Source organism: Erythrolamprus reginae, chromosome 5 (assembly GCF_031021105.1).
Source record: "Erythrolamprus reginae isolate rEryReg1 chromosome 5, rEryReg1.hap1, whole genome shotgun sequence".
NCBI classification, from domain to species: Eukaryota; Metazoa; Chordata; class Lepidosauria; order Squamata; family Dipsadidae; genus Erythrolamprus; species Erythrolamprus reginae.
This window is the reverse complement of record NC_091954.1, coordinates 72,449,834-72,476,937: the sequence shown is the minus strand read 5'-3', so window position 1 is coordinate 72,476,937 and position 27,104 is coordinate 72,449,834. Positions and strand designations below refer to the sequence as shown.

The following is a 27,104-nucleotide window of genomic DNA, read 5'->3' as shown; positions in this document are numbered from 1 at the left end:
TGACTCCCCCCGTGTCCTTTTTGTACCTATATACCTTCTGTGCTTAATTACCTTCAATATCAATGTAGGTTGGGAATTGCAAAATCCTTAGAGCAGACTGTCAAACTCCTGGCCCCCACAGGGTGTGTATGTGCTGGCCACACTCATGCCTGGTTTAGCGAAGGGGGAAAAAAGTCCCAATAAATCCCTTGATGCTGCCGTGATGACTTGGAGTTTGGCTCCCCTATCTTAGAGCCATTATTTTATGAAGCTCTTTATTTTTACTGTATGAAACAAATGGGAAAACAAAGAGGAACAGAAAAGAAGTCTGAAAAATTATATCCTAAAAAATTATTTCAAAACATTTTTATCACATTCTTCTTATTCTTTATCCTTCATTAAAAACAGGCTAATTCAAAAGTTTAACATTTTAATTCTGACTGCTAATCATGTTAAGTTGGAGTGAGCTGAAGAGGGAGCTAATTTGTGCTTTATTAACTTAATTTGAATGACAAGTTATCAGGGAGTTTGTTACCTATATTTTATGTCTGATTTTTATTTCAGGTGCTGGATGGTCTTTTAGCTCAACATGGGACAGTAGAGAATGTAGAACAAGGTAAAATACATTTCCTACTGCTTTTTGTTTTTATGTAATTTAAAATGCTTTATTAACATTATCTTTATTTATTAAACATTTAAAAAACACTCAAATGGGGAATTTCCTTATAGAAGTTTTGATGACTGATAGGTGCATGATGAGGTAGCCAAATTATTCCACATTTATGACATTTCTCTGTGATTGTAAGCCAATTAAATAATTTTAGGTGAGCATGTATGCACTTTTTAGGAGTGGGAAGGGAATTTCCAGCCTGTTATTTCTCTTCAGATGACTCAACGTGAGTTACCGTAATTATAATAAAAAGGAGCTTGAACAGATGATTTATTTGTTCATTGCCATTGGATTTAATTGTCCTGCATTTTTATATGAATGTATTTATTCATAGTTATTTGCTTCTGTTGAGAATGGATATCATCATCCTGTTCTGAGATTTTTTTTCTTTGAAATATAAAAGTTTTCTTGAGGTTTTAAGTTGTTGTGAATGGAGATTTTCAGCATGATTGTTACTTGCCACGATTTCTTAACATTTAGAATGTTGTCAAATTAAATGTCTTATTATAGATCACTTCTTTTTTGCTATTCAGGAAATGCTAGGTCAATGAACACAATATGTTGTTACAGAAATGACCGCTAATACTTTGTATTTGGCACCTGCATATTTCAACAGTTTATGTACTGTAACAAGAAAATGTTACAGTTAAGCTGTTTGTAATTAAAAGTATTTCTTTAAACCAGAATATGACTGTAATGAAGGTACTAGTTCATAGAGTTATTTAGATCATGTCAATAATGGAAAATAGCCCCTTAATCTGTGTGCAGATGGATTCTTAGATACTGATTGTGGCATGCCATTCTATGAAAATTTGGAATGGTTAGATACCAAATCTCACTCCAATTTGAATTCTACTTCTAATATCATATGAACTAAATAAATTATAAGGGAGTGGTAATGTGTTCTAATTTTGTCAAGTTCACATGATTTAGTAACAAATTTCATCCAGTTTGAGAATTTATTTTCAGTTTTTTATAAAGATCCAAATATGGAAATTCTTTTTTTGTACTCAGCTTTCCCTATATAAAATATTATTCTGTGCAATTTTCTCTAACACACTTTAAAGCAATCACATCTCTAAAATGGCAGAAATATACAATGGGAAGTATGGATATCTTCTAGTAACTAGTTAGCCTATTGTGAATTGTATTGAGGCAGCGGTTTAAGCACTGGACTAGAAAACAGAAAACCTTGAGTTCTCGTCACATCTTAGGCATGAAGCCAACTGCATGACCTTGGGACAGACACACACACTTTCAGCCCCAAGAAGGAGACAATGGCAAATGACCTCTGAACTCTTGCCAAGAAAGCTTCGGACTTTTGCAAGCAGCTGCCCAGAATTAGCTTTCATTCAAAGTCAGCAATAAATAAATAAATAAATCTGCCTACTAATTTGAGATGTGCAGACTTCACTAGTTTGTTTTAAAAAGTTGTCCACACTAATGTTTGCCCTATTCCTGTTTTCTTGGATTGAAAATCTGCACAATTTGAATTTTCTTGTTCAGCTGCTATTTTGTCTTTGAACAATGTGCTACAAAAATGTTTGTCCTGATGTTATTTAATAAAATACACCTTTGTAAAGGTGGTTACTACACAAGTATATTTCTTTTGCTTTTGTTTCTTAGTTAACACAGAATCAGAGACAGCAGTTGTCAACGTTACATATGCAACGAAAGAAGAAGCAAAAGTGTAAGTGGCTAGGACAGTTTCTTCTTCCAGTTTTTGGAGTTTTAGTTTATTCTCATGGCAAGTTCTCTTAAATTTTCTTTCTGAATTCACAAGTTTAAAAAATGACACAGAATACTCTGGTGCTCTTATGTCATACATTTCAATCTGCTTCTGTCTCAATTTTCTGCTGAGTCAGAACTGATACTAATCAGCTAATGATCTTTAATTTTGAGAACAGTGCAGAATAAATATTATGAGATTGGAGTACCATGTATGAGATGCTAAATACTTCTTAAAGCACTACTTGAAAAAAAGAATTCTGTGCCAAGGAAAGGATTGGCAAATACATTCCCATGTGTATACATAAAAGAATAATGAGCAACCTTGGTTTATGTCCTACTTATGAAATCATAGAACCAGAAATTTGGGTCACCATGTCTAACTCTGCTCAATGCAGGAATCCCAATTGAAGTACACTTGACAGGTTTCTGCCTATCCTCCAATTCAACATACCCAGTAAATGGAGTGTGCAACCTTACTAAGCAATTGATTCCACTATTAAACTGCTCTTTCATAGGGTTTTTTTCTTAAAACTCAGTTGGAATCTGCTTTCTTGAAACTTAAATATTTTTTCTGCATTTCGAATAATAGAGACCATGTCTTGATTTTTTTTCTGAGTGAGATCCTTCCACAGCTATCTAAAGAATGCCATCATATCTCCTCATTCTTCTTTCTCAAAAATAAGCTTTCCCAGGCTTCAATCTCTGTTTGTAGGACTTTGATGACTAACCCTTGATCATCTTCATTGTCATTCTTGGAGTCTATCCAGTTTGTTTGAAACAGTCAATCATAGTTATGATTTACCTAATAAACATTCAGCTTCTCTCATTCAACTGAAATTGGCTTCATTTCATATGCTACCGTTTATTTTGTCATTACCTCTACTCAGAATTATGGTGCAAATTTGGTTGAAACCACTTGAGCAAGCCATTTATTTAACACACCATTGTATCTGCCATGAGATCCCAGTGGTTTAGAATAATAAATCAATAATTAAAAGATCTATGATGATACTATGAATAATTAATTAAATGGTGTTGAAATGATATCACAAAACAAGATAAAACAATAATAATAAATGATATTTGATATTAACCATTAGATTGGGTGTCAAACACAATGCCTAAGGGCTGAACCCCACCCGCAGGGTGCTTAGATAGGGCTCACGGGGCCGCCCTGGAAATAGAGAAGGGCCAGCCTGTGGTGCCTCTGCCATTGAAAACCAGAGCACTGGAAGGCTGTGGGCAGCCTCCCAAACTCCATTTTCACTGGTAGAGCCATCACAGCCAAAAATGGAGCTCGGGAGATAGTTTTCACTGGCAGAGCGCTCGGGCCACCACAGACATTCTTGACATGGGTGATGTCAAGTTGGCCATGCCCACCCCAGCCATGCCTACCATATCCCCCTGAGGTCAAACACAATCCTGATGCGGGCCTGAATGAAATTGAGTTTGACATCCCTGCATTAGATGCTCCCTGGAAGAACAGTATCATAACTATCTTCCAGAAAAGAGTAGAAAAGAGTAGAAAAGAATAGCCCTGTGGTTAAAGTCTGGCAGATTCATAAGGTTGGATCTCACCCCAAAAAATAAAAATCTTGCATTACACCCAGTAACTTAGGAGCAACTAATGATATTTTTTATAAATTTCTCTTTCTCTTTCTCTCTCTCTCTCTCTCTCTCACACACAACTTTACTTTCAAGGCTACTGTAGGACCGCAAGCTCAGGAAGGCAGATCTCAGGGTGATAAATAGTAGTTGGCCTAGTCCAGGGATAGGCAAAGTTGGTTATTCTATCTATGACATGTGGACTTCAACTCCCAGAATTCCTGAGCTAGCCTGATTGGCTCAGCAATTCTGAGGGTTGAAGTCCAGAAGTCATAGAAGAGCCAACTTCGCCTACCCCTGACCTAATCCAATAAGGTTGAAAGTCTATCCATTCATCAACTATTGAGCTGATAAACAAGTTCTTTTTACAGACTGGTTTTAGGCTGAGATCTCCAATAATTTGACAACCAGGCCTTGGGTTCACAGACAATGAGCCAGAAATTGAAATCAATACCAAATTATCAATTCTTCTTCACACTTGCCTCATTTCCTTAGGTTCATGACAGCTGTGATTATTCCGCAGATTGAGTATTAAATTCAATCTAGTGGTTTGACCCTTCCTCACTCATTGTTACACGTTCTCTTTTCATTCTAGTATTCTAAAAATCACAACATTGGGAAAGGCCAAACCATAATAACCTCTCACAGTGCCCACCACTCAAAGACTTCATGTCTTGCCTACTTTTTAACCTTAGATTAAGCACCCCTCAGATTTTAAGGAAGCCAAACAAATCTAAAGTCCAATTTGCACCCCTTGAGCGCCTTCTTCACAATTGATAAAACCAACTTTGGGATTCTTATGTTAGTGGAGGCTTCCAGTCAGATGTGAATCAAGGCCTCACATTCTGGACATTTATGTTAGATCAGCCCCTACTCAGCTGCTAGACTGACTTCTGTTTGCCTTCTGGTGCCAACAGCCAAATGGAGCAATGGCAGCTATTGAATTGCATCCTGTTACTGCAGCCTCCATTGCTATTCTAGATCTAAGCAGAGCTCACATGTCAATTCTTGAACTTCATTTCATTTTGCTTCCACACCAGAAAGCTGACTCAGCTGGCAGTCAGCCTTTTTAACAACCAGCAGACAAGATGACCTTCCAGGTTAGCAAATACTGTACTTCAGAGGAAAAAGTCTTCCTCCATTTCTTCACAGCTTCCAAAATACTTGCAAGAAAACAACGCCATTCATTTCCACAATCATTTCAGCGATTGCTTGTTTATATCACACCTCTAAATCTCTGAACTATTTCTTCAAAATATTATTGCCCTGCCACCTAACCTACAGCACATCCTAAAATAATACCTTCCTTTATAATTAAAAACAAGTAACATTTAATCATAACTTATCTTGTAGCTGGATGCAAGCCAAAATTTATTTCTGCTGATTGCTAATAATTCTTGGAATATATTTGATTTCATAAATTAGTCATTCCACACAGAACCTGCTCCGCAACACAATGTTGTTGAATCATTTGCAAATGCCATTCAGGCATTAATAAAATATATTTCGTTAATCTGTGCTTTAAATATATATATGTGTGTGCGTGTCTGTGTGTTTTCGTAGATTTTCACGGGTACAGGTATGACGGTCTTGGTATATTCGGGTTTCTTCCCGTGTAGGATTTAGAAATTTCTGGCGACATTTCGACGAGGTCCCAGCCTGAAGATGACGAGTGGGACCTCGTCGAAACGTCGCCAGAAATTTCTAAACCCTACACGGGAAGAAACCCGAATATACCAAGACCGTCATATATATAAACAGGTTTAAGATAACTGTGGAAAACCACTCAGTGCAATTGAGGGGAATTATTTAATACATCTAATTTTCTGCAGTGATTTGACAAACAGGATCCGCATTCAAAGACAGCGGGTGTCTAAAATAGCTTCTCTTGTGTTGTGCCATGCCTTCTAATCAATCTTGGGTGTGTGTGTGTTAGAATTATTAATAACTTGTATCAGCAATATATACTAAAATATTAATTATTTTTATTAGAATTTAATTTTCTTTCTTTCTTTCTTTCTTTCTTTCTTTCTTTGACTTCTGTGCTGCCCTTCTCAACTGACACAGGGTGGTGTATAATATAAACTTGTTGTTTATGAAATGCAATATATGTTTGTGCCTTTCGCTTTACATAGTCTTTCGCCACATCACCCACCTGGATGTAATGACTGCCTGTTCAGCATGTGATATTTTGAAAGAGCGAAACTGCAGTCTGTACCGTTGATTTCATAATTAAAGACTTTTGATTAATGTATCTTTAAAAATAGATGACAGAACAATCATTGTTTTGCCTCTGAACCAAATGGCTGAAGATAGTCTGAAACATTACTAATTTTTTCCATTTTAAGACAGTGCTGGACAACTTCCATTCAGAATAAAGACTGAAACCTGCTTCCTGTGTGGGCATTTATTACGATGTTAAAGCAGCAAGACTCCATTCTTCCCCTAGTGCTTTCCTGCTCACTTTTGTTCTCTGTGCAAGAGAAGCAGAGATATCTTACTGCTTACCGTATTTTTCGGTGTATAAGACGCACCTTTTTACCTCAAAAAAGTATGTCAGAATACTTTTTTCCTTGTTTTCCTCCTCTAAAATCTAGGTGCGTCTTATACACCGAAAAATACGGTATATTTCTTTATTCAAGTTATAGGCCATCCAACCCTCTATCTAGACAGCATATAATAAAAACACTATTAAAATATAGATGATTACAAATAAGAAATCCCAAATATCCCCAGGGTGGGGGGGAGGGAACCATTCTAACCACAACTGAAAGAAGAAATACAGAAGTCCCACCATCCTTCAACCAAATTCTGGGGAAATAACCCTGTTTTCAAAGTTCTTAAAATAGTCAGTAAGGGAGCCAGATAAATTCCAGAGTGAATAGTATTCCAGGGGACAGATGCTACAATTAAGAAGATATTTTCTATTGATCATACAGTATGTTGTTCTGCATAATTGCTTGAACAAAATGTGGAATGACCAAAACATAGATGCCACTTGGTGATAGAAACTGGAATGCCTGCAAAGGCAATTGTTGTTTGATCTCAACACCTTTTATCTTTTATCTAAGGTAAGTGCTCAATTTGGGACTTAAGAGACATGGATTGGGGAAATGGAGTCTCATCAAAGCCCCTGTGATCCAGATCAGGCTTGTAGGCATGAAGTTTTATATACCTGCTTTAAGTGACGTTTTTTCCCTCTATGTCACAATTCTGTACTTTCAAAGCACATGGCAGCCCACAATTATGTCTAAAGCAGGATTACAATTATAAACATCAAAATGCCATCTAAATAGAAAATATTGGCTCCTAATAGATACCTACTATTGTGATCATATGCTCACATATAATATTTAGATATTCTGAGATAATTTGGATTCTTGTTCTGATTTTGAATGTTCAGTATTTCAAAATTCTTCTTGTGTTTTATCATGGTATTTGTGATTTCCAAAAGGTGAAATCAAACATTGGGATTGAGATATGCATTCATACATTAAGAATGTCATATGCATCTGGTTTAGTAAGCATATTGAAATAAAGCATCCGTTAGTTCACTAATTAACTCTGATAACATCCTCATTGATCTGTTGTATTGGTGCCAACTAAGAAGCCAGGACTGTTATTGGCATGATTTCCTTTCAAAAACATCCTCCAAACCATAATTCCCATAATTATTTGGGGTATATGGATGGATGGTGATTATGGACCTTCATATGCAGATGCCACATGTTGAGACAGGTTGTTACAGAGGCTGGTGTGTTGAAATAAACATTTCTTGTAATAATTATTTTCACTTTTTTATTTTTTATTTCTAGAGCAATTGAGAAGCTTAGTGGTCACCAGTTTGAGAACTATTCCTTCAAGATTTCCTACATCCCAGATGACGAGGTGAGCTCCCCTCAGCCCACCCAGCGATCCCGGCGTGGGGGCCACTCTTCCAGAGAGCAGGGCCCCTCTTCTGGTGGCTCCTCGCAGTCCAAGCAGCTTGATTTCCCACTACGGATCCTGGTCCCCACGCAATTTGTTGGTGCGATCATAGGAAAGGAGGGCTTGACCATAAAGAACCTTACTAAGCAAACCCAGTCCAAGTAAGTATCACAGAGAGTTTAATTTCCTTCTATAAGGGTTCTGTTTGTAGATTTTGTGTCCCTAGCTTGTGACCTTTGGACCAAATGCTGAACTGTGAGCTCGTCTGTCCACTACATGGCAAAAGCTTGTTACTTTGTGTAAAAGCCTTGAAACTCACTATTGATGTGTTTTGTACAAATTCTTAGGAATGTTTTAATAGTTGCTGTAGTCCTGTTAATGTTTATCCTGTTAGCTTCACTCATCTTGTTTTTCAGAATTATAAACAGATTCTAATCATCTGTTCTGAGATACTACTGTAACCGATCATGTTTTCCCCATTTCAGTTTTTTTTCCCCTGCTTCTTTTCAGCCACCTCTGGATGATTTCTACTATTCAAAGAGAAATATTTTCAGCCAATTGATGAGATTAAAAATATATTTCTCATTTTGTCCTAAAAAGTATAAATAATTGTGGAACTACTATTTGATCCTTCATGTCAACGTTAGCTCCCTAATAATATCTTCTGTGATCTGTTGGAGGCAGTAAAAATATGCATGAGCCTGGAAGTTACTTTCTTATCTGTATTTAAATATTAATTGTGTATATTTACCTCCATAACCACTAGAAACATCTTGCATCATGCCTTCATGAAATAAGAATGCCATTTATTTAGTTAATGTTGTAGGATACCCTTAAAAGAAAACCTTTCCAAGCTCACCTATTGAGTAGAGAAAGGAGGAATTGCAATTGCTATATTCTGAGACTGCAGTGGTTATGTATATAGTACTGTTCAGATTATTAGTTGAAATTTTATATTATTTTCCTAGGTAATTATTTTCCTAAAAATAATTGTTTCAAAGATTTCTCTCTCCCCTTTTATGTTTTTCTTATTCTCTGTCTCTTTGTAATCTCCAGTTTTATTTTTCCCTCTATCAATATTGTTCTCTTCTCTATGAAATTTCTGATACTAACGCTAAATGAAAGCCAACTCAGAAAAAACTGAATAGCATTTTTAATTGGCAGTCTCTTTCATGTCATATTGTTCTCATGCAGAGGCAGAGAGTTGGGCCTGTTTCCTTAAGGTCTTCATTGGTATCTATGCATGGCAATGCAAAGAACTGAGGGTGAAGATTTGTTCTCTGAGCTTGTGGGTTGGTTTATGAAAATTTCGTTACCAGACTAGGTAACATTTTCAGTGGAGTTCCCTTCTGAAAATGTTACCTACCCTGGTAATAAAATATTCAGAAACTGTCCCACAACCTCGGAGAATGAACTTTCACTCTCATCCTAAACCTGAGCTACAGATATTCACCAGTATTGCAAGTGCAAAGAACTGCCTAAACTACATGATGAGTTATTGGTCATAGATTATCAGCCATTGAAGACAATCATTTCTACATATTTACATGCATTGGCCTCTTACAAGAGCTTCCTTTTTCCCTCTTGAAAGGTTACTTGTAATCCAAAATTAATATGATATTAATATTAATATTAATGTTTTTGTTTTTTTAAATTATATTAGAGTTTTTAAATCTTTTTAGCTACATTAATTGGATTTTTAGATGTATTGTTATGTTCTGATATGTTGTGAGCTGCCCCGAGTCCTCAGACAAAGGGCGGCATACAAATCCAATTAATAAATAATAAATACATAAAATATTAATGCTTGGCTTTTCAGGACATGTAGATTGTATCAATATCAGGAAAGCATGTGTTCTTAAAGTCAGTCAATGCCTGAAAAGGCCACCCACATATTTGACAAAAGAATAAAGACCTTTGGTGTGCTTGTGTCTTGGCTAGTATTGAATTAAAGTATAGAGGAGGTGTCTATCTTTTCTTTGATTTCTATTAAAATGATGTCACTAGAAAGGGGGAAATATCACTTTAGCTCCTGTAGAGATGGTTAGATTTGAGAGTCTCATTCAGACACAAGTCGCTACGTATTCTTTACCTTTATTTACTCTAAACTCCATTTGCACAAATTACTATCTGAACTTGAGAAGAGATCAAGCTTTTTTATGGACAAAGGATGCAAACCAGCAAATGCTATTCAAATATAATATTCAGCTATTCAAATTCATCATATTTTATGAGCCGAGGTGGCGCAGTGGGTAGAGTGCAGTACTGCAGGCCATTAAAACTGACTGCTAGATCTGCAGGTCAGTGGTTCAAATCTCATCTCCGGCTCAAGGTTGACTCAGCCATCCTTCCGAGGTGGGTAAAATGAGGACCTGGATTGTAGGGGCAATATGCTGGCTCTGTTGCTAACATGTTGTAAGCCGCCCTGAGTCTAAGGAGAAAGGCGGCATTAAAAAAAATCAATGAATCAAACAAACAAATAAATAAATAGCAAATAAATAAATAAATAAATAAAAAGTATGATTTGTCATGAACCACAGAGTCAAGAGTGGAGGAAGGAGCACTCAAATTCAAACCATTACCAAAGCAATTGTTCTGGAATAACGTGTGAACTAAATCTATTTGATTCCAAACCCGTGATACGTTCCTTGCATTATTAGCCTTGAAAGCAAATTAATAGTTTTCTGTATCCTTGCAACACTTTTTTAAAAAATTTGCCTGTTTTATTAAGGTGTCAAGTTAGGCACCATCCTCTGATCCCTAGCAGATTTCTTTGTATCTGCTCTATTGCTGCAGGGTAGACATTCATCGGAAAGAAAATGCTGGTGCTGCTGAGAAACCAATAACCATTCATGCCACCCCTGAAGGGTGTTCGGAAGCATGTCGCATGATCCTTGATATTATGCAAAAGGAGGCTGAAGAAACAAAATCGTAAGTAGTTCTTGTGCTGTCAGGGAAGTTGGGAAATGAAAAAAAAAATTATTTTAAAAAAAATATGTAAGAGGAAGGAGAACTCTAGAAGTGTAAATAACAAACAACATTTACATGAAACCAGTTATCAAAGCTACATAGAAAAAGCTTTAAGGAGTGTAGACTTTCTTTTCCAATCATGTGTTGTAGTGTTACTTGGATAGTCTTTGCAAATAGTTTACTTAGTTATAGGGAAGTCAAAGCTCTGGGGGAAAAAACCAGGAAAAAATGCACCCCAAAATTAACCAGAAAGGGAATACAATTTTTGTATAGGACAGTGTTTTTCAACTAGTGTGCCGTGAGATATGGTCAGGTGTGCCGTGAAGCTCAGAGAGAGAAAGAAAACAAGAGAGAGAGAGAGAGAGAGAGAGAAAGAAAGAAAGAGAGAAAGAAAACAAGAGAGAGAGAGAAAGAAAGAGAGAAAGAAAGAAAGAGAAAGAACAAGAGAGAGAGAAAGCAAGAGAGAGAGGGAAAGAAAGAGAGAAAGAAAGAGAGAAAGAGAGGGAAGGTGGGAGAGAGAAAGACAGGGAGGTAGGGAGAAAGAGCAAAAAGGAGAGGAAGGAAGGGAGAAAGAAAGGGATGGAGAGAGAAAAAAGAAGAAGGGAGAGAAAGAGGGAGAGAGAGAGAAATAGAGCGAAAGGGAGGAAGAGAGAGGAAAAAAAATGTCCAAATTTTTTTAGCCCCCCCCCCCCCTCAATGTGCCCCAGGGTTTTGTAAATGTAAAAAATGTGCCGTGGATCAAAAAAGGTTGAAAATCACTGGGATAGGATACTCAAAAAGATTTTGATTAGCATATTTTTGACAGTTTATAAATTGACATTTCTTTGCTATTTGAACAAGATCATCTGGCCTATGTTCCCTGATGTGCTGTCTATCAGGGAAGTTTTGTTTGCTATAAAGCACGGGTGTCACGTGATGTTTCGTGTTGTTTGCCGTCACGTGATATTTCGTGTTGTTTTTCCCCCTTCGTGGAGCTGGGGTGGGCGTGGTCTTCATGTGAAGCATCTGGCCTGCCGGTTTGACACCCACCCACCCCGCTATAAAGCATGAGGTTTATAAATCACCAATGTTTTAAATTATTTTGAAAACACGAATAACATAAAACTAGAAACCACTGGCAGGTGGAGACAAGATACCGCAGTCACTATCTGTCAGTGTATAACACTGATGGGAAGGATTGCATCTGTATGAGGTAATGAATACACTTGTAGTTGAGTGCACTTGTAGATTGCTGCAGATATCCATGGGCATAGTTCCCTCTAAGCTGAGCGGTGAGCAATCGCTCACTTAAAAATCATCATCAACTCAGAGTTTTCCAAACCTGCCCAGAAGCCGAGAGGGAAAGAGTGAGAGGGAAGGAGAGAGAGAGGAAGAGAGAGAAACAGATAGAAAAAAGAGAGGAAGGAAAAGAGAAAGAAAAAGAATGGGAGTAAGGAAGAGAGAAAGAAAATCAAAATCTAGTTTGAAACTAGCTCAACTATTTAAGTGGCATTTTGATATTGATAGAGTTGCCCTATTATGAGCTCACTGTTATAGACACACAGTACAGTATTTTATTTTGAAATTCTCTGAGGCAAAACAGGGTGGGTTTTTTGTTTGTTTGTTTGTTTGTTTATTTATTATTTCTGTGCCGCCCAGTCCCGAAGGGGCTGCCGCTCAGACACTATACTTTTCCGCCCCCCCCCCCAAAAAAAAATTAGAGGGAACACTGCCCATGGGTAGGCAAAAAGACTATACCAGTGGTTCTCAACCTGGGGGGTGGGGACCTCTTTGGGGATCGAACGACCGTTTCACAGGGGTCACCTAAGACCATGGTGACAAATTTCCCATGGTGTTAGGAACTAAAGCTTCTGTTCTGGTGCCTTGGAACATATTTTTACAATCTGACCAATCAGGTGTTTACAGTGGGGGTGTCCCTCTGACCTTCCTGCCAATCAGCTTAAAGCTCTGTTGGGAGAATTGGTGCTAGACTTATGGTTGGGGGTCACCACAACATGAACTATATTAAGGGGCTGTGGCATTAGAAAGGTTGAGAACCACTGGGTAATAAATACACACAGAGGGTTCATGAAATGGAAAAGATCTTGAAGCAGAAAACATTTGGTTAGATAGTAATTGCTGCCAGTATATTATCATAAATCTTGTTAAATCCTGTTACATCTTGTTAAACAATAAAGAAATTAAGTAAAACTGCCTTCGTAATATCTTGCCTTTTCCCTATCCTCATCTTTTTGCCCATTTTTTATTTTGGCTTCATTATAGTTTTGATTTTACAATGCCAGATGTTTGATTTGATGTACTTATCCATGGCTAGAAGTGTATTTATTGATGAAATTTATATATTGCCCCAATCTAACTGAACTCTTGGAAGTTGACTATACATTTAAATAAATAAATAAATAAATAAATGATGATGATGATGATGATTTTTATTATTATTATTATTATTATTATTATTATATTAAATGTAACATATTTATATATGGTATGCTTGTGTGTATGTCTGTTAGTATATGGGGACTTTTTTAAATCTTTAAATATTTTAAATTTGTCAGATTATTTATGATTTGTTTCCACGTGTTGTGAGCCGCCCCGAGTCTTCGGAGAGGGGCGGCATACAAATCTAAGTAATAAATAAATAAATAAATAAACAAACAAACAAACAAACAAACAAACAAACAAACAAACAAATAAATAAATAAATAAATACAACTATACTAAAAAGAAAAGAAAGCCTAAATTGGTAGTTCTGGGATCAATATAAGAAGGTTGTCCAGAAAAGCTATTTCTTTCTGGCTTTCCAGCAAGGCATAAAAATGGGGACCCTCCTCACCTTGGAATGTAATTGGATCCACCAGAGGGGAACTCCTACCCAAACTGTAGTTCAATCCCCTGCTGTTGTCTAATACCTCTTCATAAATTGGGACCTTGAGCCAGAAGAATAGTTAGGGAAAGGTCAACTCTTAGAACTTTATTCATTTGTTAGATTTATATCTTTCAGCGGCTTAAGAAAGTCCCCGCCCTCACAGGGTTGATTGAGATACTATGACTGATTAAGCCAATGGATTTCTGTAGCTGAACCTAGACAGTGTTCTGCCGGTCAAACTCTCACAACAGAAAGGCAATTGAATCCAGTTGACTCTTTTATGTACTGAGGCTAAACGCCTGCTTGAATGCAAGACCAATTACAGTTTTACAAGTCCCAAAAGGTTAGAGTTACTCACACCAAAAGTTCACTTACAAGCTTAAGCTTGAGCCAGAGCCAAGGAGTGATTTATGAGTCAATAAAGGCAGAGTTCCACACTCAAATCTGCACAGACTTTTCCTGCTTGAATGTCACAGAGTTCATAGAAATCCAAAACAGAATGCTGCACAATCTTCTTTCTTCCAAAAAACGCCAATGATAAACGCCCATGCCCAGCCCTCCAGCCCTCCCTTTTTTATCAGGGTTTCAGCCACATAATTAACCTCTGAACAGCTGCACTCCATTATATGTTTTTATGCCTGTGCAGCTGTTCCTGCCTTCCCAAGATGTTCTGCATGCGGGGATTCAAGATAGTGTTATTCATGACATCCTCCCCTTCTGAGTCCGAGGACCCTCTAGCTGGGGAGCTAGTTGCACCCATTCCCCTGTCCTTTTCTTCCCCCTCACTGCCTTCCTCTGCCTGCGATTCGGCTTCACTGTTTGAGGCATCTTGTTGCAACCAGATTGGCCTTCTATAAACAGATGACTCCCACTGTTCCACATCAAAATCCCCAGCTACAGGAGCTGGCCTGGAGCCAACCACAACAGACAGGAATATGCTTTGTGATCATAGCGTGTTATATAGTACACTGTATTGTCATGGATGCTCTTATTCATATCACTACATACTGTTAGATAAATGTTTTTTGATAGTTTAGTTTTGGCTTTTGCAGTCAGAGAAAAATGTTCCATCCTTCTCTTTGTGAAGGTGCAAATAATGAACTTCAGCTTCCAGCACTTTTCAGGATTGCCCATGGTTGCACAAATCATTGGACGGTGTGGCACGGCATCATTTTGTAGGGATAAATATAAGAGATTAAATTAGCAAGATGGGAAGCTACAATATTCAGCCCACTCTAAATTGATGAACTAATAGAAGTGAGAGAAAAAGGTCTAGGTAGATATCCTAGGGTGTGTGTGTGTGTAGTAATACCAAAAAGTATATCTATAACTCCCTGGAAAAACACATCTCCATTAATTTTTAAAGTCTATCTTAGACAACCTCCTGCTTTCCAACAACACAATTCTCTTCTTGTAGTGAAATTACAAGCCGGCTTGAGTCCTTCAGCATAGAAGTCGAATAAATAAATAAATAGCTTATTGATACTATTCTGCTATTAACTAATTGCAGAAAATATAGATTAGTTTTTAGAAAACTGATTTTTCATGCCCACAAGTGAAGTCTTAATAGTAGTCTCCCCTTCCTTGGTTATAGCCGCCCCGAGTCTGCGGAGAGGGGCGGCATACAAATCTAAATAATAAATAAAAATAAATAAATAAATAGTATTGGGTGATGGTGATTTTTTAAATTTATTATTAGAGTTGAAAGGGACCTTACAGGTCATCAAGTTTAACCCCCTGCCTGAGCAGGAAATCCTACATCACCCCAGCCAAATGGCAGTCCAATCTCCTCTTGAAAGTGTCCAAAGTTGGGGAGTCCACAACCTCCGCTGGCAGGCTGTTCCACTGGTTGATCGCTCTCACTGTCAGGAAATTATTTCTTATCTCCAGGTTGAATCTTTCCTTGGTCAGTTTCCAACTGTTGTTCCTCATCCGGCCCTCTGGTGCCCTGGAAAACAGTGTGTCCCCCTCCTCTCTGTGGCAACCCCTTAAGTACCTGTCCCCCCTAGCCCTTCTTTTTACTAGACTATCCATGCCCAGTTCCATCAACCTTTCCTCGTATGACCTGGTCTCTAGTCCCTTTATCATTTTAGTTGCTCTTTTCTGATGATGGAATATCCATCAATGTTCCCCCCTCTCTCACCCCCCCCCCAAAAAAATCTGGCTGGAAATTTTTTTGGGAAGTGCATCTCTATATGTTTCTGTGACCTTTTGTACGTTTTCATACTCCCTAGGGCTGAAGAGATTCCTTTGAAAATCTTAGCACACAACAGCTTGGTTGGAAGATTGATTGGCAAAGAAGGAAGAAACTTGAAGAAAATTGAGCAAGATACAGGGACCAAAATCACTATTTCTCCGTGAGTAACAGTGAATGTTGCTGCCATCAGGCAAGACCAGCCTTCCCCAACCTAACACCCTGCAGGTACGTTGGACTTTGAACACCCATTCTCCCCATGCAGGACATCAAATGACTGTGTTAGCTGGGGATGATGGGAGCTGTAGTCCAGCACTTTTAGGAGATACCTGGTTGGGAAAAGCTGGACACAACTCTTACTTCTTAGCCTGCTGCATGGTGCACTGTAGATCCATAGCTTGCTCACCCTTCTTCTAAGCGGAACGCACATGTACTGTCTTAGTCCAGTTTAGAGAGAGACATCTAGATTTCATTGAACCCAGGAACATTGTAGTTTTATAGTGCTAATGTTTAATTGAGTTGTAAATTTGCATGGCGTGTTTAATTCTTTATCACCCAGAGTACATGGGTAGCTGTATAAATTTTAATAATTCATAAAATACATCAGCCTTTAAATAAAGCAAAATACATAATATGTCAGTAAAATGCCACATATTTATGTGGCTTGGAATAATGAGTAAAACAGGAAAATATCCTTAATGAAGGAACATAATAGCACTATAATTCTATAATACTAATTTATTTATAAGAACGAGGGCCTGCTTTCCAGCCACCATTGTCTTCCTGACTGTGTCTCTTTACTGTCTCCAATTATCCATCCATCCATCCATTCGTCCATCCCACCAAATTGTCTTCTTACTTCTCTGTAATAAAGTGGTTAGGGATCATTAAAATGATTGAAAATAATAAAACCAGTGGGAAATATTTTACAGCAAATGTATGCTAAATTATTCCCTTTCTTCAACACAAGTTATGTCACTGTTTCTGGTTTGGGAACAGTACAAAGTTCATCTGAAAAAAAACCAGTGATTTATTAATGCAATAGGTTACCTAGGAACTTACCTATTTGCACATGGCATTTCTCAAAATCTTTACAAGCAACTCTACCGTCCAATGTGATTCAAAGTGTTGCAGTCAGAAATTAAAGGCCTCAAATCTGCTAGTACAAACACAAGCACTTCATAAAATAATTGGTGGCTTGTTGATTCCAACGCCAACTCTTTCATTCACTGTTGCCTTCTGCCTAAATAGGGTGTTTTGCTAATTTGTTGGATTTCACCCACCTAGCAATATAATTTAACTGCTTGAATTTTATTTTAAAAAGATTCATTCTGACAAACTTGCCCTATTGACCACATTTTAGAGCTGGCTATAAATCTTTTTTTTTTTTAAATATATTGAAAGGATATTTATTTGTTATTTTGTGATTGTTCAGTTTGCAGGATTTAACCATTTATAACCCTGAAAGAACCATCACTGTGAAGGGTACGATTGAGGCCTGTACCAATGCTGAAGTAGAGATAATGAATAAACTGCGGGAAGCCTATGAGAACGATGTGGTAGCAATCAATGTAAGTTCCTCTCCTGGTGTATGTGTGTTTTCTTTGTCAAAAACAAATAATTACAAATCATATAAGAAGTCTAATAAGTACAGAAGCTAACCTGAGATGCTCCAGAACTTGCTAAATAAAAGTCCTGTGGCCTAATTTTTTTGTGTTTCCTGTCAGATTACATTGTTTATCCCATTTTTGTTTGTATTTCTTTCTAGCAACAAGCCAATCTCATCCCTGGACTTAATCTCAATGCATTGGGCATCTTCTCAACAGGATTATCCATGCTTCCCTCGGGAGCTGCAGCCCGTAGACCTGCTATTACTGCTCCCTACAACCCTTTTGCTGTAAGTAGACATATACATACATCTGTACATATAGCCAAAACATGGTTGCCAAGTTCCCTGCCCCATATTGACTTTTATACATATGTTTTTCTGCCGGGCTCTCTGGTAGGAGCCTCTCGAAAATTCAAGGATACAAATTTCAGACACACACACACTTTTGAAAATTCAAAACAATGTTCTTTATCACAAAATTCAAAATAAACTGAGCACTCTTTTTGTATTGCAAAGAGCACTCGTCCCAAAACAACCGGGTAGTCTGTACAATTTCCCTTACTCAGTCTTTAAGTACTTAGCTAGCAGCTGTGAAGAAACTTCATACCCCTTCTTCTTCCACGAATTGAAACACCCACACACTTTGCTCTGCGTTGGTTTCAAAGACGTGAAAAATCAACAAACAAAGTCAAGGCACGATTCCTGAAGAACTGCGATCAGATACTCTTCCACAACGGCCAAACCCACACGCTGCTATTTATAGCAGCAGCCCTAATTACTGGAGACCCACCCAAACACAGGTGGCCTCTCTTATCTCCGGTAATATGTCCTTACTTGGTCTCTTCTATGCATAATTCTGCGCTTGAGTGGGTCCAAGACGTCTTCATCCGAATCAATGGAAGATAATGGAGATTGACTGCCTGGGCTGTGTGCCAAGCCCCCCTCTTCCAAGTCACTCCCACCTTCTTCTTCGTCCGAGGAAACTAAACTCTGAACTGACTCTGTCGGTAATAACACAAGCCTATGACATGTTGAAGTTTCCCCTGCATCCACCTCCACATTCCCTGGGGCAGGAGCTGGGCCAGAGCCAACCACAACACATATGTACATATGTACATTTAAGAATCTAAAGTTTTATAAAGCAGGTTTAGTAGCATCTTTGTTTCCAAGAACAGTTCTGGGCTCCAGAAGGGTCTTGTTGGCCATCTTATAAACATGATAAAAGAACTGAAGGTCTGTCATGTTTATTTTCTAAGATTGTCTACAAGATTGTACTTCGGTGCTTTATTTGGAAGGGTGCCTATCTGACAAGTCCTTTTCTATAAGGACCTCAAATGCTTAGGCTGTTTGCTGATATGATGGTGTTCAGTTCTTTTTAGAAAATAAGAGTTATATAGTATTAGGCTTCCTTCCTTTCTTTGGTTGTGCATAAGAACAAGTTTTAATCTGTAAGAGAAATATCAGGTTTGTACCAGGTACTATCTTTACACAAATGTAATCTACAATGGTAATTGGAGAGAAACAGCAAGTTTAGATGCAGCAGGATAGAAGCAAGGTTTTCACAAATGACAGTATAGTAACAGAGGTCCATCTCTCAGATTATTTTTAATATGGCAAAGGACACTTTCAGACAATAAAACAACATATTTCTTTAGCACCTCTCTTTGAAAGCCAACTATCATGGAGGAATTTGACTTTTGTGGCTGTCTTTTGAATGGCGTTTGTAGAAGAAGACACTTTTTGTTTTTCATGAACTTAATTTTGAAAACAAAACATACAAAGTCTTCTTTTATAAATCTGTGACTACGTTTGGGAAAAGGTATACAGTATTCTTATTTGCTTATCAGTATTTATTTATTTATTTATTATTATTTATTTATTTATTTATTTATTTATTTATTTATTTATTTATTTATTTATTTATTTATTTATTTATTTAGATTTGTATGCCGCCCCTCTCCGCAGACTCGGGGCGGCTCACAACAGAATAAAACAGTATGTCATTCTATGCAAAAAAAAGTATTATTTATTTATTTATTTGTTAGATTTCTATGCCAACCCTCTCTTAAGTCTTGGGGCGGCTTACAACATATTAAAAAAAGTAGTAAATCACAATAAAATCAATCCAATTAATTAAAATTACAAAACAATCTGAAATCCCCTATTAAATTAAAAATCAATCACACCCATTCGTACAACAATCATACAATCATTTGTTGGCCAGGGGCTAAGATCTAATTGGCCCAAGCCTGATGACATAAATGAGTCTTAAGACTTGTACAAAAGGTGAGGAGGGTGGGGGCAGTACGAATCTCTGGGGGGAGTTGATTCCAGAGGTCTGGGGCCCCCACAGAGAAGGCTCTTCCCCTAGATCCCGCCAAATGACATTGTCTAGTCGACAGGATCTGGAGAAAGCCAACTCTGTGAGACCTAACCGGTTGCTGGGATTCATGTGGCAGTAGGTGGTGCCGCAGGTAATCTGGCCCAATACCATGTAGGGCTTTATAGGTCATGACCAACACTTTGAATTGAGTCAGGAAACCAATTGGCAGCCAATGCAGACCGCAGAGTGTTGGAGCAGGCCATGACCACTCGTGCAGCTGCGTTCTGCACAATTTGCAGTTTCCGAACACTCTTCATGTATGATCTTCATTGTCCATTTCTGGTTCTCATGTGTTAAAGTCACCATTCCTTTCTGAGTCTTACATGGCCTCCAGAATATATGGAGGGAGTGATCCAGTTGCTTGGTGGTAGGGCGCTTGCTCTATATAGATAGGATTTGAAAGCAGCTCCTGTGAATAAGGGATCTTAGACAGATGACAGATTTTGGAGAACTACTGCTATCACTGATCTAGATGTGCCAATGGTTTGATTCAGCATAAGACATGATTTAATTTTAAAATATTGTACAATGGTTCACAACCATGACAATAACCATAATTACATGGAAAATTCAAGTTAGTGAAACAATAAAGTAGTACAAATGTACAATTACAAAAATAAATCAATATGAGACAATAGAAACCATTTAATAGCATAAAAAAACAGAAATACATTATCTTTTGGTTGGTTTCAGAAATAAAAAAGAAAGGAAATAGTTCAGGTTTCTGGAGATGTTACTGAGGAAGCGCTCACCTTTTTTGTAAAGTTCAGTTTTATAAGATACATAAAGGCTTTTTGCAAGAACCTAGAGAAATAGCTTCTCAGGTATTTGGGGTTCAGTCTGATATCTCTGCGAAAAGCCTCTCGTGTACATTTTCCTGGTACTTACACCCTCAGCTTCTGGCCTGCCCGCACTGATGTTAACTTTTTTTCCTGCCGTAGAGCCATGCAGCATACCTTTCGGGCCTTAACGGAGCCTCGCTGACTGGCACATATCCCCATCTGCACTCCGTAAGTGCGTTACCCTCTTCTGTCTGGATGCCACACTTTCACGCACCTTGCTTTGTATCATGCCCGCGTTTTGCTTTGCAGGCTTTTAGGCTGCCAACAAAATGATTCTGCAGTTTTCTAAACATTGATTCACCCAGTCCTGTTTAGAGAAAGTAACGTAGCTGCGTGATAAAGCTTCCAAGCAGTTCTTCTCTGTCCTTGCATGTAGTATTCGCTTTACACATTTTGCTTACAGTTCTGGAGGGACTACACCAATTGCAATACTTCGTGTCACAATGGGCAGCTCGACAGTCAAGATGAAGTATAGAAGTACAGAGCTCTCATAATAGTTGTTGATTAGAGTTTTCCTGAGGATACTTGCTAGCAAAGCAGAATCAGTTTTGCTACTTTGATAATGTTTTACACATACTTGTACTGTCAGCTGTTGTCCTTAACTCAAAGTTATCTAGTTTTAATTCGTAGTGGCTCTCCAAGGTTGACGTTTTCTGTATGTTATATTATGCACACTACTGCTTGTTTATGTAGCATCTTGGAAACATTAAACTGCAGTTTAATGTTTCCAAATGTAAAATAATGCATTTGGGGAAAAGGAATCCTCAATCTGAGTATTGCATTGGCAGTTCTGTGTTAGCAAAAACTTCAGAAGAGAAGGATTTAGGAGTAGTGATTTCTGACAGTCTCAAAATGGGTGAGCAGTGTGGTCGGGCGGTAGGAAAAGCAAGTAGGATGCTTGGCTGCATAGCTAGAGGTATAACAAGCAGGAAGAGGGAGTTTGTGATCCCCTTATATAGAGTGCTGGTGAGACTACATTTGGAATACTGTGTTCAGTTCTGGAGACCTCACCTACAAAAAGATATTGACAAAATTGAACGGGTCCAAAGACGGGCTACAAGAATGGTGGAAGGTCTTAAGCATAAAACGTATCAGGAAAGACTTAATGAACCAAATCTGTATAGTCTGGAGCAGAGGTCCCCAACCTTTTTAGCACCAGGGACCGGCTTTAAGTTAGACAAGTTTTCTACGGCCCGGTGGGGGGGGCTTTGGTCATATGGGGGTGGGGTTATGGAGGGGTGGAGCTTAGTGACGCAGCCCTCCACACTTCTCCACAGGGCAGGGAGAATGAGGAGGCTCCTTTGGCGGCTGGGGGCTGCCTGGCTTTGTGATTTTGACTGGGGGGGGAACTTAGGAAGGTCCTACTTCTCCCCCCCCAGCCAAAAACTCAAAGCCTATCTGCTCCAGAAACTTGGCGATCGCGCCCCACCGCCGCCGCCTCCTCCGTTTCCCCCAACGGCAAGCAATCTAAACGCGGGAAGGGCATTCCGGCGCTTCCCTTCAGCCTCAGAAGCCCCCTCGACGCTGGAGGGATGGTTATGAGGGGAGCGAGCGAGGAGAAGAAGACGTCCCACTCATCGCTCCTGAGGGAACGGGCGAGGGCGTCGGAGACCCAAAGCCCATCCTGTGTGGAGGGAGACGGAGCCAAGCGGGGCCACCCGGAGACCTTTTCCCGTCTTCTTCTCCTCGCTCGCTCCCCTCACAGCCAGCAGCCCCGCTCGCGGGGGGATGCCCGTTCGTAGCTACCAGCCCGCCAAGCGTCGAGGGGGCTTCCGAGGCTGAAGGGAAGAGCCGGAATGCCCTTCCCGGGTTTAGATTGCTTGCTGTTGGGGAAAACGGAGGAGGCGGCGGTTCTTTTCTCCTCGCTCCAGAAAGTAGGCGATCGCGCCCCACCGCCGCCGCCGCCTCCTCCGTTTTCCCCAACAGCAAGCAATCTAAACCCGGGAAGGGCATTCCGGCTCTTCCCTTCAGCCTCGGAAGCCCCCTCGACGCTTGGCGGGCTGGTAGCTACGAACGGGCATCCCCCCGCGAGCGGGGCTGCTGGCTATGAGGGGAGCGAGCGAGGAGAAGAAGACGGGAAAAGGTCTCCGGGTGGCCCCGCTTGGCTCCGTCTTCCTCCACGCAGGATGGGCTTTGGGTCTCCGACGCCCTCGCCCGTTCCCTCAGGAGCGATGAGTGGGACGTCTTCTTCTCCTCGCTCGCTCCCCTCATAACCATCCCTCCAGCGTCGAGGGGGCTTCCGAGGCTGAAGGGAAGAGCCGGAATGCCCTTCCCGGGTTTAGATTGCTTGCTGTTGGGGAAAACGGAGGAGGCGGCGGTTCTTTTCTCCTCGCTCCAGAAAGTAGGCGATCGCGCCCCACCGCCGCCGCCGCCTCCTCCGTTTTCCCCAACAGCAAGCAATCTAAACCCGGGAAGGGCATTCCGGCTCTTCCCTTCAGCCTCGGAAGCCCCCTCGACGCTGGAGGGATGGTTATGAGGGGAGCGAGCGAGGAGAAGAAGACGTCCCACTCATCGCTCCTGAGGGAACGGGCGAGGGCGTCGGAGACCCAAAGCCCATCCTGCGTGGAGGAAGACGGAGCCAAGCGGGGCCACCCGGAGACCTTTTCCCGTCTTCTTCTCCTCGCTCGCTCCCCTCACAGCCAGCAGCCCTGCTCGCGGGGGGATGCCCGTTCGTAGCTACCAGCCCGCCAAGCGTCGAGGGGGCTTCCGAGGCTGAAGGGAAGAGCCGGAATGCCCTTCCCGGGTTTAGATTGCTTGCTGTTGGGGAAAACGGAGGAGGCGGCGGTTCTTTTCTCCTCGCTCCAGAAAGTAGGCGATCGCGCCCCACCGCCGCCGCCGCCTCCTCCGTTTCCCCCAACAGCAAGCAATCTAAACCCGGGAAGGGCATTCCGGCTCTTCCCTTCAGCCTCGGAAGCCCCCTCGACGCTTGGCGGGCTGGTAGCTACGAACGGGCATCCCCCCGCGAGCGGGGCTGCTGGCTATGAGGGGAGCGAGCGAGGAGAAGAAGACGGGAAAAGGTCTCCGGGTGGCCCCGCTTGGCTCCGTCTTCCTCCACATGGGCTTTGGGTCTCCGACGCCGCGGACCGGCTGGAAAACCCCAACGGCCCGGTCCCGGTCCGCGGACCGGCGGTTGGGGACCTCTGGTCTGGAGGACAAAAGGAAAAGGGGAGACATGATCGAAACATTTAAATATGTTAAAGGGTTAAATAAGGTTCAGGAGGGAAGTGTTTTTAATAGGAAAGTGAACACAAGAAGAAGGGGACACAATCTGAAGTTAGTTGGGGGAAAGATCAAAAGCAACGTGAGAAAATATTATTTCACTGAAAGAGTAGTAGATCCTTGGAACAAACTTCCAGCAGACGTGGTTGGTAAATCCACAGTAACTGAATTTAAACATGCCTGGGATAAACATATATCCATTGTAAGATAAAATACAGGAAATAGTATAAGGGCAGACTAGATGGACCATGAGGTCTTTTTCTGTCGTCAGTCTTCTATGTTTCTATGTTCTATGCTTCTCAGACACCAACTGCAGAGATCAATAACTAAATCTCTGAGCTTCAGAAAGCTTCACTTGATACAATTCTGTTATTGCCTAGAGTTCATGTCTATAATGCTAGCTTTGTCTCTCTTGTTGCTTAGTGGAAGTAGATAATATGTTGTCCTTCAGATTTTTTAAATTGATTTTTTAATTCTTATTGGCTGTTACTGTTAACAGTATTGGATAAGAGTGTTGGTAAAGGTCAACAACTATCTGGAGGGCTGTTTATTACTATTAGACAATCCATGACCCCTTTGGTCATCATTGCGGATATATTTCCTTACCAGATTCCTCAATGCTTTCAACAATGACAGTTTCCAACGTATTGCCTTCACTGGAAAAGCTGGGATACATTCATAGATGTATCAGCCTTGAAAATAGTCCATGTTGAACTTTATAGCACAGTCAAATGTCAACAAAGGAAATATTTTATGATACTTTGTATTAGATCAAGAAGTGTTTCATGGTAATGTTTATGTCATATAATGTTTATAACATTTGCCAAATTTCAATTCCACAGAAATCATGGCTCCCAGAGTTTGGGCACATTCTTTAAGCTAGCTCATTTGAGGTATCAGGAAAGACTTAATGAACTCAATCTGTATAGTCTGGAGGACAGAAGGAAAAGGGGGGACATGATCGAAACATTTAAATATGTTAAAGGGTTAAATAAGGTTCAGGAGGGAAGTGTTTTTAATAGGAAAGTGAACACAAGAACAAGGGGACACAATCTGAAGTTAGTTGGGGGAAAGATCAAAAGAAACGTGAGAAAATATTATTTCACTGAAAGAGTAGTAGATCCTTGGAACAAACATCCAGCAGACGTAGTTGGTAAATCCACAGTAACTGAATTTAAACATGCCTGGGATAAACATATATCCATTGTAAGATGAAATACAGGAAATAATATAAGGGCAGACTAGAAGACCGTCAGTCTTCTATATTTCTATCTCAATTGAAAAGTTTTGCCCCATGGTCCACCATTTTGGTCAGTTAAAGGGCATACGAATCAAAGTTTAGTAATAGATAGATCCTTCCTCAGTTAATCTATTGGAAATTTGTCAGTTCTTGAAAAATTACATTCAATAAGAATGGCAAATTTCCCCATCCTGTTCTACTTTTATGCTTTGCTGTATCATTAATTTTTAATAATGATGGTCCTTGTGGGATATTCCAGTGTTTTCAGATAAAACTGCATGTATTTATCTGGAAGTGGGGTCCTAAGATCACTGAAGATTTAATTCTTCATTTCATAACAATGTAGAGCTGTGAATTATCAGTCTTTCCACTCTGTATCTGTGTGTGCTGGGATCTTTTGCTCATATACAGTTTAGTTCTTCTGTCCTAATATAAACTAGAAAATAATTTTAGTGATGCTTTGCAGCCTGATATAACTGGATAGGCATTTCTAATAGAAAAAATTCTAATTCAAAAAAATTTATCTAAGCAATTTGAAATTACATAGGAAAAGTAGAGGAATCAAGCTCACATTGTCAATGCTTGCTGATATCCTTTAAATAATTGCCTGGCATAGCATTTAGTATTCATGACTCTTGGTGATTAGAAGTTATTGTTGAGTTATTTAAATTTGCATACCACCTGACTTCTAATGACTTGATCATTAAGAAGGCAATAACATTAAAAGAACTAATTAATGTATTAATTATTGAACTTGTATGCCCTATTCCCAATGATTTGGGGTGATAACAAGCAGAAACTACAATAAAATCAGTAACATTAGTGAACTATGGATAATCCACATTTGAGACTGGCCGCTAAGTGGAAAATCATGTGACTGCAACTGTGCTTATGATTTTACTTCACATTTTCTTTGTTTTATAGAATCAGATGTAATCCTAAACAGTTGGGTCAGACTAAAGGCAGGGAAGTTTTCCAAAAGAGAAACTGGATAGGAGGGAAAATCCTATAGCTCTTTCCCCCCACTCCTTCACCCTTTGGAATGCTTACCTTAGTGCTGGGATAATTAGCAAAAAGAGAATTAATGTTTGCATTTTCATTCATTAAGGAGGAAGGGATTGCAAGACAATAAGCAGAGACAGAATGAGAAGTGCACATTGAAAGAAATGGACGAGCATTGGCTGTTTGCTTAGCATGTTTGCAACTATGATTGCTTAGAATGTTTGCACGTATGAGCCAAAGGTAGGAAAGTGACTAAAGTCTTGTTAGTTACAGGCAGCAGTTGCCAGGCAACTAATTAAAATCACAGAGCTGAGCTTGTTAACTTGCAATTAGCACTTTTGGGTTATACTATATACCAGATCTGGGCAAGATGCGGCCCGCCCACTGTCTGTGACCGGCCCGTGGAGGTCAGTCCAACCTTTGTGCACGCGTGCACATGCACACAGGCAAAAACTAAATGCTGCGCGGCATTTCCAAAAGCCGCACGGTGGAGTCAGACGGCCTCGCCACCTGTGCGCAGAAGCAAAGGTGAAAAAGTGGCAGTCGCGTCGTGCCTGTTGCTTGGCTGACGGCGCTGCCTACACCAGAGCTCTTGCCTTGCCCTCTCCACCTTTCCCTTTCATCTTTGACTTAACCTTCTTTGGGAATTCGCGGCGGAGCCTCCCCACCCCCAGTGGGGGGAAGTTAGGTTGGGGACCAGGGAGAGAATTGAAAGACTGAGAGTGGAGGGAAGGAAGGAGGAAGAGAAGGAAAGAAGGAAGGAAGGAAGGAAGGAAGGAGGGAAGGAAAGGAGGGAAGGAAAGGAGGAAGGAAGGAGAAATGGAGGAAGGAAGGAAGGAGAAATGGTATTACCCTGGAAATATAAAA

The 27,104-nt window shown here is 39.9% G+C and overlaps 1 protein-coding gene across 17 annotated transcripts in view; it reads left to right on the top strand.

Moving 5' to 3' along the window:
- IGF2BP2 (insulin like growth factor 2 mRNA binding protein 2) overlaps nt 1-27,104 on the top strand; it is an 81,242-nt gene that overhangs the window by 43,591 nt on the left and 10,547 nt on the right. For 9 of the 17 annotated variants that reach the window (XM_070753120.1, XM_070753117.1, XM_070753103.1 and 6 more), the window contains 8 exons: nt 544-595; nt 2,276-2,339; nt 7,801-8,073; nt 10,709-10,843; nt 15,983-16,105; nt 17,378-17,513; nt 17,711-17,839; nt 20,876-20,944. In XM_070753120.1, the coding sequence (XP_070609221.1) occupies nt 544-595; nt 2,276-2,339; nt 7,801-8,073; nt 10,709-10,843; nt 15,983-16,105; nt 17,378-17,513; nt 17,711-17,839; nt 20,876-20,944 (981 nt within the window). The remainder of the gene's footprint in view (nt 1-543; nt 596-2,275; nt 2,340-7,800; nt 8,074-10,708; nt 10,844-15,982; nt 16,106-17,377; nt 17,514-17,710; nt 17,840-20,875; nt 20,945-27,104) is intronic. The other 8 variants (XM_070753119.1, XM_070753113.1, XM_070753109.1 and 5 more) reach the window with 1 other exon arrangement.